At 42.1% G+C, this 14,873-nt stretch overlaps 1 protein-coding gene across 18 annotated transcripts in view; it reads left to right on the top strand.

Moving 5' to 3' along the window:
• The window catches only part of KALRN (kalirin RhoGEF kinase), a 699,137-nt gene that overhangs the window by 380,107 nt on the left and 304,157 nt on the right, over nt 1-14,873 (top strand). For all 18 annotated transcript variants that reach the window (XM_021673991.2, XM_021674000.2, XM_064362131.1 and 15 more), the window contains exons 14-15: nt 2,549-2,744; nt 12,048-12,214. In XM_021673991.2, coding sequence (XP_021529666.2) covers nt 2,549-2,744; nt 12,048-12,214 — 363 coding nt within the window. The remainder of the gene's footprint in view (nt 1-2,548; nt 2,745-12,047; nt 12,215-14,873) is intronic.

Raw genomic sequence — 14,873 nt, 5'->3', positions numbered from 1 at the left:
TGGTACCTAGTTGTGGGTTGAGGAGGGGAGGAATGGATACATGTAGGCTCCCTAGGGTGATGGAAAGGCTCTATAGTTTGTTTTTGGCGATGACTACATGGGTGCATAAAATTGTCAAGACTCAGAACTGAATGCTTAAAATACGTGTATTTTATATGTAAATTATGCTTTAGTTTTTAAAATACAGTAACAAAAAAGATATTTACAGGCCTAGTTCTATAAAAGCCTATTTATACTTTAAATTATGCTTTTTTTTTTTTTTTTTTTTTTTTTTTTTAAGAAGCAGGGTCTCTGTCTCCCAAGCTGGAGCGCAGTGGCATAATAATAGCTCACTGCAACCTTGAACTCCTGGGCTCAAGTGATTCTCCTGCCTCAGCCTCCCAAGTTGCTAGGACAACAGGTGCATGCCACCATGCCTGGCTAATTTATTATTATTTGCTTTGTAGAGAGAAGGTTTCACTGCGTTGACCAGACTGGTCTTGAACTCCTGGCCTCAAGTGATCCTCCCACCTTGGCCTTTCAAAGTACTGGGATTATAGGCACAAGCTACTGCAGCCAGGCTAAATTATCTTTTATAAATAATCTCTTTAGTCTCCTCAGTCTAACCCCTTCTCTAGTTAGAGAATGAAGTACTTTTCAAAGGTGGGGCTACAACAAAAACCTACTTTGCCTGCCAACCCACTGGTTTCCAAATCCCCCAACTCCCCACAAAAAGTAACACTGGGATTTCCTGCTGAGCTCAGCAGTTCTCTAAGTTGACCTGAAAAGATGTGGGGTGTGAAGTGAGAACCTAGGGCAGCGAGGGTGATACTTTCACAGTTTCCCTACTTCTGCTTCAAAGAGAGCAAGTACACTTTAATCTGTGTCTATTTTGCTTGAAGAAGGGTCTTACTGTTAGACAAAAAATGAAATTCTGTGATCCAGACAGCAGCCCCTTGCGAGGGGCTGCTTGGCTTTCCCATCCCAGTGTGTATGCCCCCAGCATGGGATATAAGAGCATTGCTCTCACTGGCTTCAATCCATCTTCTGTCTCCCTGTGTTCCTGATGCTCCTGGAGCAGCAGTGTTTGATAACTTGGAAGGTTATGCCACGTGGGAGCTGGCATTAGACCCAGCATCATGAAAACCACTCAACTAGAGCTCTGGGATATATGCTTAGATGGCCTGGGCCATCCTGGGAATGTTTGACCTGTAGTGACACTTTCCTCTTCTGAGAAAAGAGTATGACAGTACCCATGCTATCATCTTCACGGGGCTGTCATGGGGGTAGCGTGAGATAACAGATCTGAAAACCACATTTAACAGTTTTAATTTTGATTCACACAGGTGGAATTATATAGTTCAGTGCTTCTGAGTTCCTAGCCTGTGGGTGATTGCAGAGATTGTAAAGGAAGTGTAGGATTTAGTCTCCATTTGCAGAGAACTGAGAGTAGACCAGGTGAAGTCATGTGAGTTAAGGTGTAGAGAAATGAACAATTAGCAAGTTGCTATTAGGGCAATGTTTCCATTCATTACATGCTTTAGTATTCATTATAATCATTATTGCCTTTCAATTGTTTATAATCTGCTTGAATATCTGGAGGTATGCTACACATTTATACTTTGTTTAGTCACTATTTTTGGGTGTCAGCCTTTGTAATAAAAGGACAGAATCCTGCACAGAACTCAGGAACCAGAGCAGGACCCCTGGGTTTGATAGGCACCAAGTCTTTTTTTTTTTTTTTGAGATGGAGTTTCACTCTTGTTACCCAGGCTGGAGTGCAATGGCGCGATCTCGGCTCACCGCAACCTCTGCCTTCTGGGTTCAGGCAATTCTTCTGCCTCAGCCTCCTGAGTAGCTGGGATTACAGGCACGCGCCACCGTGCCCAGCTAATTTTTTGTATTTTTAGTAGAGACGGGGTTTCACTATGTTGACCGGGATGGTCTCGATCTCTTGACCTCGTGATCCACCCGCCTCGGGGCACCAAGTCTTTAACTGATTCTGTAACTTTGGGCCATTCACCAGGCTTTTCTAGCCCTCAGTTTCTGTTTCTGAAATAGATCCACTACTTAATTTCTGAGGACCTCTTTAATTATGAAAATTGTTACAGTTACAATTGTGGGATGGTAGAAAAAGTCTTTCAATCAGTAGAAGAACTTTGTCCTTCTCTAGCAGGGAAAATCACCTCATCTGTCTATGTGAGGGTCAACTTCCTCTTCTAGAAGATGGACCTGGAGATCTCCACCTTGCCTGCCTCACTAGGTTATTGTGAGGACTGAACAGCAAGGAGTATGCAGAAACTTTATAATCCATAATTCATAATATAAATGTTTGCTGCTGTTCCCTTGCCGTTGCTATAGGCATTGAAACCCCTAGAGAGCACCCTTAGAGCCATGTATACAAGAGTGCATGGCAGTGTTGCTTCAATAGTCTAAGGGTTGAAGAATCCCAAAGCAGAGACTGATCTGAGGGGTAGATTCATGAATAAGGCTTAAAATCGTGAGCCTTAACCTAGCCATCTTTCATGGACCTGGTGAGCCCGTGCTGATGACAGTGGTTCCCTCACAGGTGACAGCAGAGCTAGATGCCTGGAATGAAGACCTGCTTCGGCAGATGAATGACTTCAACACAGAGGACCTAACCCTGGCAGAACAGCGGCTGCAGCGTCACACAGAACGGAAGCTAGCCATGAACAACATGACCTTTGAGGTCATCCAGCAGGGCCAGGATCTGCACCAATACATCATGGAGGTCCAGGCATCAGGTGGGTGACCTTGCTCATTCTCCTGGCAGGGGAGATGATGAAAACAAGAATACCAGCTAGCCTGCAAGGAGCACTGCCACATCATTTATTCATTTTATTCCTACAGAGACAAAGAATAGAGATTTTTACCCACATTGTTTTTTTAACAAAAGGAGAGAAACGAGGCCAGGTGTGGTGGCTCATGCCTATAATCCCAACACTTTGGGAGGCTGAGGCGGGTGGATCATTTGAGGTCAGGAGTTCGAGAGCAGCCTGTCCAACATGGTGAAACCACAGCTCTACTAAAAATACAAAAATTAGCTAGGTGTGGTGGCAGATGCCTGTAATCCCAGCTACTCAGGAGGCTGAGGCAGGAGAATCGCTTCAACCTGGGAGATGGAGATTGCAGTGAGCAGAGATCATGCCACTGCACTCCAGCCTGGGCAAAAGAGTGAGATGAAAAAAGAAAAGAAATGGAAGCCATGGGAGCTGAAATAGTACCCAAGGTTACCCAGTTAGGTTATGCTAAAGATGGGAATAGGGCCAGGGTTTCCTTGTCTGCAGAGAGAGTGAGAGAACTGATGATGGCAAATAGCACAGATTACTTTGAAAAATGGTGGCCTGGAAAAGCAAACCAGAAGCAGTCAGACATCCATGTGGATTGTACTCACATGTGTAGTGGTTTCCTCTTTTGCTCCCCGACCCCTGCTGCCACCATACATTCTCTAGCCCTGTCCTGTACTCCCAAGCTATCTTCTTGTCTCCTGTTCTTGCTTCTCAGTCTCCTCAATTTTTAATCACTGGTCTGTGGGTGAATATAAGCAGTACTAATAAAAATTTATGACAAGATCATATGATTTTATAACTTCTCAGAAAAACATGGCTGAGTTACTCAGATTTAACTTCTTTTCTTGCTCAAGATTTATTCAAAAATTATCTAACAAATGAGTGAGTCCTTAATATTATACTTCCCACTCCCCAAGTCAGCCTTTGATGTTAGAATGAGAGCGCACATGGTGATCCTGAGGACTGCTGGTCCAGAAGAAAAGAAGTCACATGGCTGGTCACATCCCAGGGGAGTGCTAGAGCCCAGATCTCTACCTTCCACCCACTCCGCTGCCCTCCTGCCTGGGTCCTTGTTGGCTCAGGTTCCCCACTGTCCAGCACGAGGTAGACAAGAGCTAACGCCATCAATTCTAAAACATAGTTGGGCCATGTCCCTGCTTATCCCAAAGGATATGGAAATCCTGAGATTGTCAGGGGGACCTTAGCAGTTTTACTGAACTTAAGTACTGTGTTTCTTTCAATGACCTGAAAGTAAAAACCAGCATTCAAAGGGACTTCACTCCTAACCAGAGGAGAGACAGTCTAGTAAATTCTGTTCACTTTTTTCAGCGTAGTCTGTCCTTGAATTTTCATCTGTACTGTGAACAGACTGCCTCTGAGACCCAGGCCTATTTGTATGTAGCTGAAACCCAGGCCTATTAACAAGTATGCAGCTAGTGCTCTGTATAGTCCCAGGAAGGGCTACTCACCTTGCAGTCTGTCTGGGGACATTTTTTAAATGACAGTGCCCAGGCCCCATGCCCTGCTATTCTGATTTAACTACCTTTAAATGGAACTTGGGCAACAGCAAACAGCTCCTAAGGTGATTCAACTGTGTGCTCAGGGTCAAGAACCACTGCTTTTAATCATGGTAATTAAACCACAACAGCTGACATCTGTGGAATGACCTAGACAGTGGCTCTCAAAATGTGATTCCCCGATCAGCAGCATTAGCATCACCTGAGGATGTTTGAAATGCAAGTTCAAGGGCCCATTCCTGCACCATTACATCAGAATCTCCTAACATTGTTCTTTCCTCACTATGGAATCATCTAAATGTTTGCTGCAATTCCTTTGCTGTTGCTATAGGCATTGAAACAGAGCATGCTCTTAAAGCTGTGTACACAAGAGTAGATGGCAATGTTACTTAAATAGTCTAAGAGTCAAAGAATTCCAAAGCAAAGCTGATCTGAGGGGTGGATTCGTGAATAAGGCCGTGTTGCTTAAATAGTCTAAGGGAGAGCAGAGTGTGGCCCAGCAATCTGTGGTTTGATTAGCCCTCCAGGTGATTTTGTGCACCACTGACCTGGCACGTCTGGGCCTAGCAGCACCAGCATCACTTGGGGGCAGATTAGAAATGCAAAATTGCTGGCCTTATCCCAGACTTGTGAATCTGAATGTACATGTTAACAAAATCTCCAGATAGATCGTGTGTGCATTAAAATTTGGGAGTCAGTGTTCTAGGATACGGACTGTACCTTATTAGAGAAGTAGGGGAAACCATAATCCTTTCTCTGTGATTGGGAATCTTACCTGAACTCGGGATTTAGACCCATGGCCTGCCCTCATGGTGCTCACTGTGGCTGTCTATGTAGCTACAACTGGGAACCATAAGAGAATGCAGACACAGTATCTAGCAGAGAGATGGGCAGAGAAGCTATACAGGGATGCTCACCCTTCATCCCTCATGGTGGCTGTGTCTAGCAGGAAGAGGAGCCTTGTCTGCCTGGAAACCTGCAGCACTTACTACCAGGGTGCTGACGTGACCATGGGCAAGCCAACCTCTGTCCCAAGAGCCAAGTATCCATAGTAGCAGAAAGAATGTTGGGAGCTGGAAGTTCCTAAAGACTGCTTATGACTGAGGTGGGCTGTGCTTGGCATCCACCTAAACCATGAGGGCTGAGTGGGTGAAAACACCCCAGGCAGATGGGCTGCCCACCCCTACAATATCCTGTTCTACAAATAAGCTTTGTTAGAAGAGGTTTGATGGGCCTCTTCTGTGCCTCTTACTGAGACTGGCTGTTCTCCTTCTCCTACCACAGCTACCTGTTCAGTCTGGCATAGCCTATGTGGCTTTCAAGAGAATGAATCCAGGGGTTTTAGGAATGCTCACTCCCTGTCTTATGACTGAATGCCTGGTTCTGCAGCAGAGGCATCTAACTCATCTCTGGGCTTAGGGAAATGGAGGGTAGATTCAAACCAGAGCTGGAGGGTGGGAATGGGGTAAGTGCTAAGTACCTTTTCTTTTTCTTTAGACTTTAGTTTCTTCTTCTGTCTAGTGTGGCAGGCCTTGATTCTTAAGGTTCACTTTCCTTAATTCAGCCTAACTGCCTTCATGGGTCACTTCAGCACCCTGGTAGTAAGTGGGCTTAGAGTGGGCCTTGTCCCCCAATGGCTAAGGAATGTAAGACTTCAGAGACACAGGACTGAGGCAATAAATGGCTTGGGCATTTATAGTCTTTGTTTAATGGACTGTATTTGGACTAAAGGTAAAATAAACTGTTGTCTTAGAAAAAAGACAATTAGCAATAGTAAGACTTTTTTTTTTTTTTTTTTTTTTTTTTTTTGGTATTTAGTCCTTCATGCTAAATTAAGGGCTTATGCTTTGATTTTATAGTAGCAAACGGAAGTAGGGAATTTTTGTATGCTTCTTTTCAAAGGTGAAGTTTATGATGTTGAGCCAGGCTTTACTAAATCCCTCTGGTGTGCCCACAACTCTAACCAAAGCAAAAGCCTTTGCTTAACTTAACATCAGTCACAGGAATAGAGTAAATAGGAACAGTTTCTTAATTTGCTAATTGTTCTTTCCTCACTATGGAATCATCTATTTGAGCCTCAAGTTGTGAGGTGGTAGATTTTGCTGAAAGAAGTTGGGGGAAATATGCTGGCTGAATTCAAGGTCCAGTTCCACCAACAACTAGCAGTCTGATTTTGGAAGTCCCTTTTCTTTCTCTCTAGACTTTAGTTTCTTCTTCTGTCTAGTGTGGCAGGCCTTGATTCCTAAGGTTCCCTCCAGTTCTTACTTTCCATAACTCAGCCTAACTGCCCTCATTGGCCAGGACATACTTCTTCTCTCCCATGAGAGCTGACCATGCAACTGTTACACTTGACTTTAGGAATAAAACAAGAGTGACATTACCCTATGGATATGTTGTTTTTGTGATTTACTCAAAGCATCAAATTCTCTCTTTATACAAGATTTGCAAGTGAAAAAATCTCTGGAGTCTGTGGCCATGATGCTTAAAATTTACTTTGCCTGAGAAGAACCCAACCCCTATATTTAAAATTAAATAAATTCTTAAACTAAGTTTTGTGAGGATCACTCTTCTCCTTGAGCCTAGAGGCTAGAACACAAAATCAGGAGGAAATCCTGGGTTGAAATCCCAGCCACACCTCTTAGGACCTGTACATGTTCTTGTACATATTCGCCAGTCTCTCTCTGAAAAGTAGTGATCATCAGAATCCTTACCACATAGTGTCATGTGAGGATGAAGTGGGTTAACATGGGAGGATGGAAAGGGTTCAGTGAAGCTTGACAACTAGTATATTTTGTACTCATATTCTAGCACATGCTGCATTCTGTTGAAGTTATATGGGTTTGAAGTCATTAGTTTTTCCAGTAGCATGAGGGTAGGATTCTTTCTTCCTTCTTTACATTCCCAGCATCTAGCAGAGCCAGTGTCTTGTGCCTAACAAGTTCTCAATAGTAATGTTTGCTGAATTAATCAAGAATGAACATCAGTGTGGGTGGAACAGATGTAGGTAAAAATAATGGAACACAAATAATTTTACTAGCGTCAAAAAGGAAAGAAAAAAGATCTATGTGTGTGTGTGTGGTGTGTGTGTGTTTTTTTTTCCAAAAGGGAAGCTACTTTGTGGTTAATAGAAATGTGGATCTTGGAGGGCTAAGAGGAGGGGAAGAAGCAGCTTTGATGTAAAACAATGATTCTTAACCTGGCTGTAGATTGAGAATCACCTGGAGAACTTCTTAAAAATACCAGTGTCTGGGCCCCATCCCTCAGGGAGTCTTAGTTAATTAGTCTGGAGTGGGCCCAGATTTTTTTAAACTTCCCAAGTGATTTTAAGGTACAACCAGAGTTGAGAACACTGATCTAAAAACCTCATTAAAGGACTTTGTAATTTCTGAACTGTTAGGTAGAGGTAGTGACACAGAAAGAGGAATGCAGAGAGGAGGAGAAAAGAGAAAAGATGTTCTGTATCCGAGGCAGATATCGATATTTAAAGAACACAGTTTTTGGAAACATGTTACAAGTATGGGCAGCATAGCCAGAAATATCTAAATCTTACTCTAGACCACAGTCACCTCTCTCCTTGAGGAAATTAAAGTGGTACCCCCATCTGGCAACAAAGGAAAGCAAACTAATGCTTATTGTTAGCTGTGACTTTTAGCCCTAAACAAACAGCAATGCAGAGCATTCTGCTGAGTGTAGCAGAAGGTATATCTGTTTCCCCACATTTCTGGCCATTGTACCATCATATCCAGTGGTTCTTAATCTTGGTTCCATGTTGGAATCACCCCTGGAGCTTTAAGACTTACTTATGACTGGGTCCCAGCCACAGAGATTCTGATGTTATTGGTGTGGAGTGTGGTCAGGACGTGGTGATTTTTTTAAAATTCTCCAGCTGATACTTGGGAGGCTGAGGCAGGAGAGTCGCTTGAACCTGGGAGGCAGAGGTTGCAGTGAGCCGAGATCGCACCACTGCACTCCAGCCTGGGTGACACAGTGAAACTCAGTCTCAAAGGAAAAAAAAAATTATCCAGCTGAATCTAACGTGAGCCAGGGTTGAGAGAATTAGTCTAACAGCATTATTGTTTCCAATGATATACATTAGGCAAGTACATAAACACCTATCAGTAAGATTTTATATTTACATTTTGTACAAGTCATTCAGTAGTTCCATCAGCAATCAAAGTGTGTTCATTACAATTTCTCTGAGGGAGAGGAAAAAGTGAGAAAATGAATATTTGAGCCTACTGGATGTTAGGCACTATATACATTAAATCTCACATAGTTCTCACAACATACTGAAAAGTCCTCGTTGTGATTTCCATTTTACAGACAAGGAAACTCAGGCTCAGAGAGGGGAAGGAGCCCAGAGTCTCACCATTCACAGCATGCAGAGCAAACCTAAGCCTGTTCTTCCCCCAAGCTCTTAGGTACTTTCCACCACAGCATATGACCTTAGTTCTCTAAAGAGGCTCACTTGTTCATTGATTAGGTATTTATTGGGTGATATGAGTGAAGCATTGTGCTAAGGCTTAAAGAGGCAGAGATGGATAAGACTGACATGGCCCTGGCATCAGAAGTCCAGCATTCCTGGGACAACATGGACAAGTTAGTAAGGAACTAACCTCAATGGAAGTGTTCTGATTGGGGTATGGGCACAGGAAATTGTGGGGGCACAACAGAAAGAAGTCTCAATAGAACTTTTTAAGAAGAGCCTGACAAGTGATTTCATCACAGATATATCCACTACTTGATGGAAAGCGGAAACATGTCTTTTCGCATGTCTGAGAGCCTCTAAGAAAAACAAATAGATATATCATTAGATTGAGAGTGGTAATGTCAACACAAGGAAACTCTGCCTGCTGCTGATTGACAGATACTTACCATTTGATGGGCTTTAACTGGGACTCGTGTCAATGTGTTTGGGGGCAGTGGGAGAGGGGATAATTTCTATTCTTCTAGGTGTGGCTGGAATAAATCTTCATGTTCCTTGCATTTACTCCATCCACATGATGTGTTCCTAAGGAGTGCAGAGGTGCAATAAGAATTGTCTTCATCCTTTTTATTTCCTATGTTCATCTCACATAAAACAACATCAAATTAGATGGATGAAAATGCAGGGACTGATTCTCAGGACGTGCTGGGAGCCTGCCCTGGATGATGTCCTGAGTAGATGGCTATCCTCTTCGATAAGTAACATAGTGTGGCAGAGGTGAGCCATGAGGCTCACTTAGAAAGACATTTTGCCCGAGCCCAGCATCCTGAACACCAGAGACACATGCAGAATGAATATGAGCTACAACAAAGCCACACTGAGACTGGAAGTGAGGAAGAGCGTCTGCTTCTGTAGATGGATCTTAAATTGCATTTCCAGAAAGCAAAGATAAGGGTCAGGGGTCATCCTACTATGCCAAGCACTGCAGAGGCAGAAATTTTTGTATTCCTGCTTTTTATTTCAGTGAAGGCGATGCTCTACCTCATCCCCTTGGTAATTGAAAATAGTAACTGGAAGGAGTTGGCTGCCAAAAGAACAAGCCGTTCTTTTCTGTCTCCCACAGATATTTCAGGAGCTGGGACTTGGAATTATGAAACAGACACAAAAAATAAACATGAAAAGATACTGAAATTATTACCATGTAACACCAGAAAAAAAAAGTGTTCCCACTCTCCCATATTGTCCTTATATAAAACACTATTTTTGCCTCCAGAGATGAATTTCCCTTAGCATGTACAGACTTTCCTTATACTCCCCCAACTATATGTTGCAGGTGTGTTGGTGGTGGCAGTGATGGATTTCTGATGGTGGGAGTTAGAGTGATGAGGAAATCTCCTAAAGGGGATTTATTTTTTAGGTAGCCATATGTTGAGATTGGCAGGCTCCCCATGAAAGTACACTACCTTTTTGGTGACTTATCTGCTGGACTTTTGAGTCTGAACCCCATCATTGGTTGGGATCTTGTTCTTCAGCATCTCAGACAAAGTGTCAGCATCAGGACCAAAGCTGTATTGGGTCTAGATTGTTGGATGAGGAGCCAGGGAAAGGATTTGGACAGAACTAAGAAGTTGCAGAGCCAGGTGGATTCAGGGATCAGAATAAGCAAGCAGTCCAGAGTTAAGACTTTCCCAGAGCTAAGGATCTAAGCAAGGCTGAATAAGAAATACGTAGACAATCCAAATCAAGAAACAACATGGGTCACAACTTGCAACGAGTCAGAGAGAGTTAGAAACAGAGAGGGTATGAATGTAAGAAGGCAGAAAGTTGAAAGTTTAAGGTGAGAGTCAGGAGTCAGGAAAGCCACAGGTCTAAGGAACAATGATCTATATTTATTGTGTGCCATGTATTCACAGTATGTGTGTATGTGAGACACTTTACATGAATTATCTCATTTAATCCCACAAGTTTAGGAGGTAGGTAGCTTATGAGGTAGGTAGTTTATAAATTCATATTTTACATATGAGAAAAATGAGGCTTCTGAGAGTCTAGGTAGCTTGCCCAAGATCAGGATTCCAACTCAGGACTGTTCCAAATCTAGTACACTTTCATGTAGTCTTTGAGAGCCAAGTAAGGAATCAAAGCTAGTAAACTTTTCATGTAGTTTTTGAGAGCCAAGTGAGAAATCAAATTCAAGTTACTAGTGAAGAGAATGACTTTGATTACTAAAGCAGTTACTTTGCTCTCTCTCAGAGTTTGTTTATTTCTGAGGCAGAAATTCATTTGATGAAGGCTACATTAGACCTGCTGGTGATAATGTATAAATAGGAGAACAGGCATGGTGAAGAGAGGAAGTGTGTGCTCATGAATTGGGAAAAGTATATAGGAAAAGTAAGACAAGGAGGTAAACAAGGAGCGGGGCCACAGCTTCTGACTGGCATATATTGACTCAAGGCTCCCATTGTAGGTTAGATGGTTGACAGTTTATTAATGTTGGGTGTTTATATATAAACATTGGGAACTCTTGTCAGTGACTGAGCTTACTAATTATAAATCAGTAGAAAAACAATGAGCAAACTCTCCTTGTGTGGGCACAACTTTAACGTGAAGCTTTTTTTAAATGAATAAGCTCTCATTATCCCCGTGGTGTTGCTGGGTTGTATTTATTAGGTGTGTTTGTCTGAGTTTTATAAATAATATATGAGAGCTAGCATATATTTCTAACAATTCCTTTTTTAGAGGACCTAAGTAGTTGGCTAATAAAACCACCACTGTACCTGTGCAACATTTGCAGGGAATTTAAAAGGAATTTTTAAAAATCACTATTGTGCATCTACTCTCATTGGAGTGAACTTACCATCTAATGATAAATTATATCTGACCAGCTAAAAAAAAGTGTGTTGTTGGCAGAAGTACTGAGACAGTCTTTTGGTTTGGTTTTCTGTTTTCCAATATGATTTAGAGGCTTGTTTGTGAATTTTCTGGGTGTTGGCAAATCCCCCAGCAGGAATTGCTGGGTGGTGTCATGTCTAGGGATGAACCTCTAGATAACTCTAATTTCTGTTGATGATAAGGAACTGATCATCTGTTGAAAAGGAATTCTCAAGCAAAGGATTAGTTAATACAAAAGAGATGTCATAATCTTAGCATCCCAAACTAGGGCCCATTGTGGTACCCAGTTTCACAGAGGAATGTTTGGAGTTTGGAAGGGTGTGAATAAAGGCTGTTTCCAAATTCCAGTTTTCTTATGCATATTGAAGGAAATGTAGCCTTCATGGTACTAGCTGGTTTTTAATTGTTTACATTTTTTTAAATCAGGAATTGAGTTGATCTGTGAGAAAGACATTGATCTGGCAGCCCAGGTACAAGAGTTACTGGAATTTCTCCATGAGAAGCAGCATGAATTGGAGCTCAATGCAGAGCAAACTCATAAGCGGCTAGAGCAGTGCCTCCAATTACGGCACCTCCAGGCTGAAGTCAAACAGGTAAGCCCAGGCCTTCTTCCTTCAGCATGGGTTTCTCAGCCAGCTAAGCCTGACCTTGGACCTACTCCTGGTATGAGGTAAAGCATACAGAGCCACAGGTTCCCCTTTAAGTAACCAGCACTTCAAAAATAGGTAAATTAAGGACTGCTTGTATTAGTTTCTGAAAGCTTGGCTGCAGTAACAAATAGATCTAATGATGCAATAGCCCAAAGAACAAATGCATGATTTATCTGTTATATAACAATCCATTCCAGAGTTGTCCTCAGTCACTGAATCTATTCTTTCTTTCTGTCCTCAATCCTGTCAGGCAGTCCATGGGAAATATACAAATCATTTATCAATAAACATATTTAGGATATAGAGTCAGGCTAATTAATTTGGGGCACCTGTGTGCCTGACACATAGTTAATATTCAATAACTAGTAGCAATTACCATCACTGTTTCCAAAGTGTATATGAATATTATAGGAAAGTTTTCTCACCATATTAAAGTTGATTTCAAAAAGAAAAAATAACTTATCTGCATGAAGCATTATGCTAGGCATTTTATCCAAAGACATACCTAGATCTCTAGGAACTTGTGGGAACATACACACAATGACCAAGCAGGCCAGGCATGGTGGCTCATGCCTGTAATCCCAACACTTTGGGAGGCCAAAGCAAGAGAATCACTTGAGGCCAGGAATTTGAGACCAACCTAGGCAACATGGTAAGACCCCACAAAAAATTTTCAGTATTAGCTGAATGTGGTGGTGCATGCTCCTGGTCCCAGATAATTGGGAGGCTAAGGAAGAAGGCACTCTTGAGTCCAGGAGTTTGAAGATGCAGTGGGCTATGATCATGTCACTGCACTCCAGCCTAGATGACAATGAAAGATCCTGTTTCAAAAAAACCCAAAAAGTACACATATTAAGAACAGACTAAGTGGTAATTGTTTTAATACTATTTGGACAATGTGGGAGGGTGCATTAAAGAAGTAAAATTGTAATAATAGTTCCATTGTGTTGAGTGCTGTGGGCCTGTTATACACATCTTCATCAGTCTTCACAACTGTTCTCTGAAGTAGACTTTATTCCCATTTTATAGATTAGGCCACTGAAGCTTAGGAGGTCAACAGACCATGGTCACCCTGAGGAGAGAGCACACCACCACTCTCCACAGGTCCCAGAGGGCTTCCCAGCAGGGCAGGCACCACATCACTGCTGTGGTTGCCCCTTTCTGCCGCACTCTACCATCCTAAGCAGAGAAACATCTTTCCTTTAAACATTTTTTTTTCTTGTCTATACCAGCTGCTAGAGCTTTTACCTTTTTTCTTCAGAAAACCATACCTCTCCATGCTGGAACTTTTAGAATTAAGCCTATTGATTTAGCATGAGAGCCAAAAACATTTTATTTTGTTTAATTGTTGCTTGATTCCTTATAGTAAGGATATTCCTTGCTTTAATGCCTATGTCTTAGTTATCATATTCTTATTTATTATAATGAAAAATCTATTTTCTCCACTCCCCATCTCTTCCAATCAGTGCTGAGCCACAGTCCACCCACACCATGCTAAAGATCTGTATTCAGCACAGATTAAATTCCTGAGCCTTAAGCAAGGCAGGCTTACAGTGCTGCCCTCCACGTTGTTTCTGCTTAATGACACTGGGATCACATCTAAGTCTCCAGAGAGAACTGTTATTCATAAGGACTTGGTGGAAATCCTAGCAGGCCCAGAACAGTAATAAGTATGCAAATTCTGCAACTTAGTAGTTAAGATTGGACTTTGTTTTCATATGAGAAGTACTTTCTCATTTATGATCTCATTTTAAGAGAACATGCCCATGGGGAGAAGTGGTGTTATCCTTACTTTTCAAATGAGGAAACTAAGGTACCATAGGATGAGTGCTCCCCAAGGATTCTTGACTAGTTAGCTGAAACTTTAGCCCAGGCCTCCTAAATCCAAGGTCCTAAACTTTGCCTCTTCCGGCCCCAACTCTTGCCATGTGGTCCCAGGAGAAATAAAAGCCCTCCAACATTATGTGAAATGAAATGAGCCAGGCACAGAAAGACAAATATCACATGCATGTGGGGGCCAAAAAAGTTGATCTCGTAGAAGTAGATAGTGGAGTAGTGGCTATCAGACTTAGAGAAGGGTAGAAAGGAGGGGAGGATAAAGAGAGGTTGGTTAATGGACACAAAATTACAGTTAGGAGGAATATGTTCTAGTGTGGTATAGTATAGTAGGGTGACTGTAGTTAACAACAATTTATTGTTTATTTCAAAATAGCTAAAAAAAGGAATTTGAATGTTTCCGACACAAATAAATGAGGTGATAGTTATCCCGGTTACAATGTGCACTGTACATTGTATATCTGTAGCAAAATATCACTTTTCTCATAAATGTGTAAAATTATGTTTATCAATTCAAAATTTAAAAATAAAGAAAAAAATCCCTCTAAACTGAACAGTCTGAGGTTTTCTTGACCTCAGCAGTACCATTTCTGAGAAGACAGGAGCGGGCATGGCCTAAGCTTAATGGAGAGGGTGGCACCTGTCTGAGGTCAGCAGGGCTCCAGCAGGTCATTGCAGTCCTCTGTTGCTCCTACTTGGTTGTTTCCCTCAGTGGAAGGTGGTAGGAATGACCATCTGAACAAAACAGATAACAGAAAAATCATTC

This window comes from Aotus nancymaae, unplaced genomic scaffold, assembly GCF_030222135.1.
Source record: "Aotus nancymaae isolate 86718 unplaced genomic scaffold, 86718_ANA_hifiasm-v0.15.2.pri h1tg000046l, whole genome shotgun sequence".
In the NCBI taxonomy this organism is placed as follows: domain Eukaryota; kingdom Metazoa; phylum Chordata; class Mammalia; order Primates; family Aotidae; genus Aotus; species Aotus nancymaae.
This window is presented reverse-complemented; position numbering and strand designations above follow the sequence as displayed.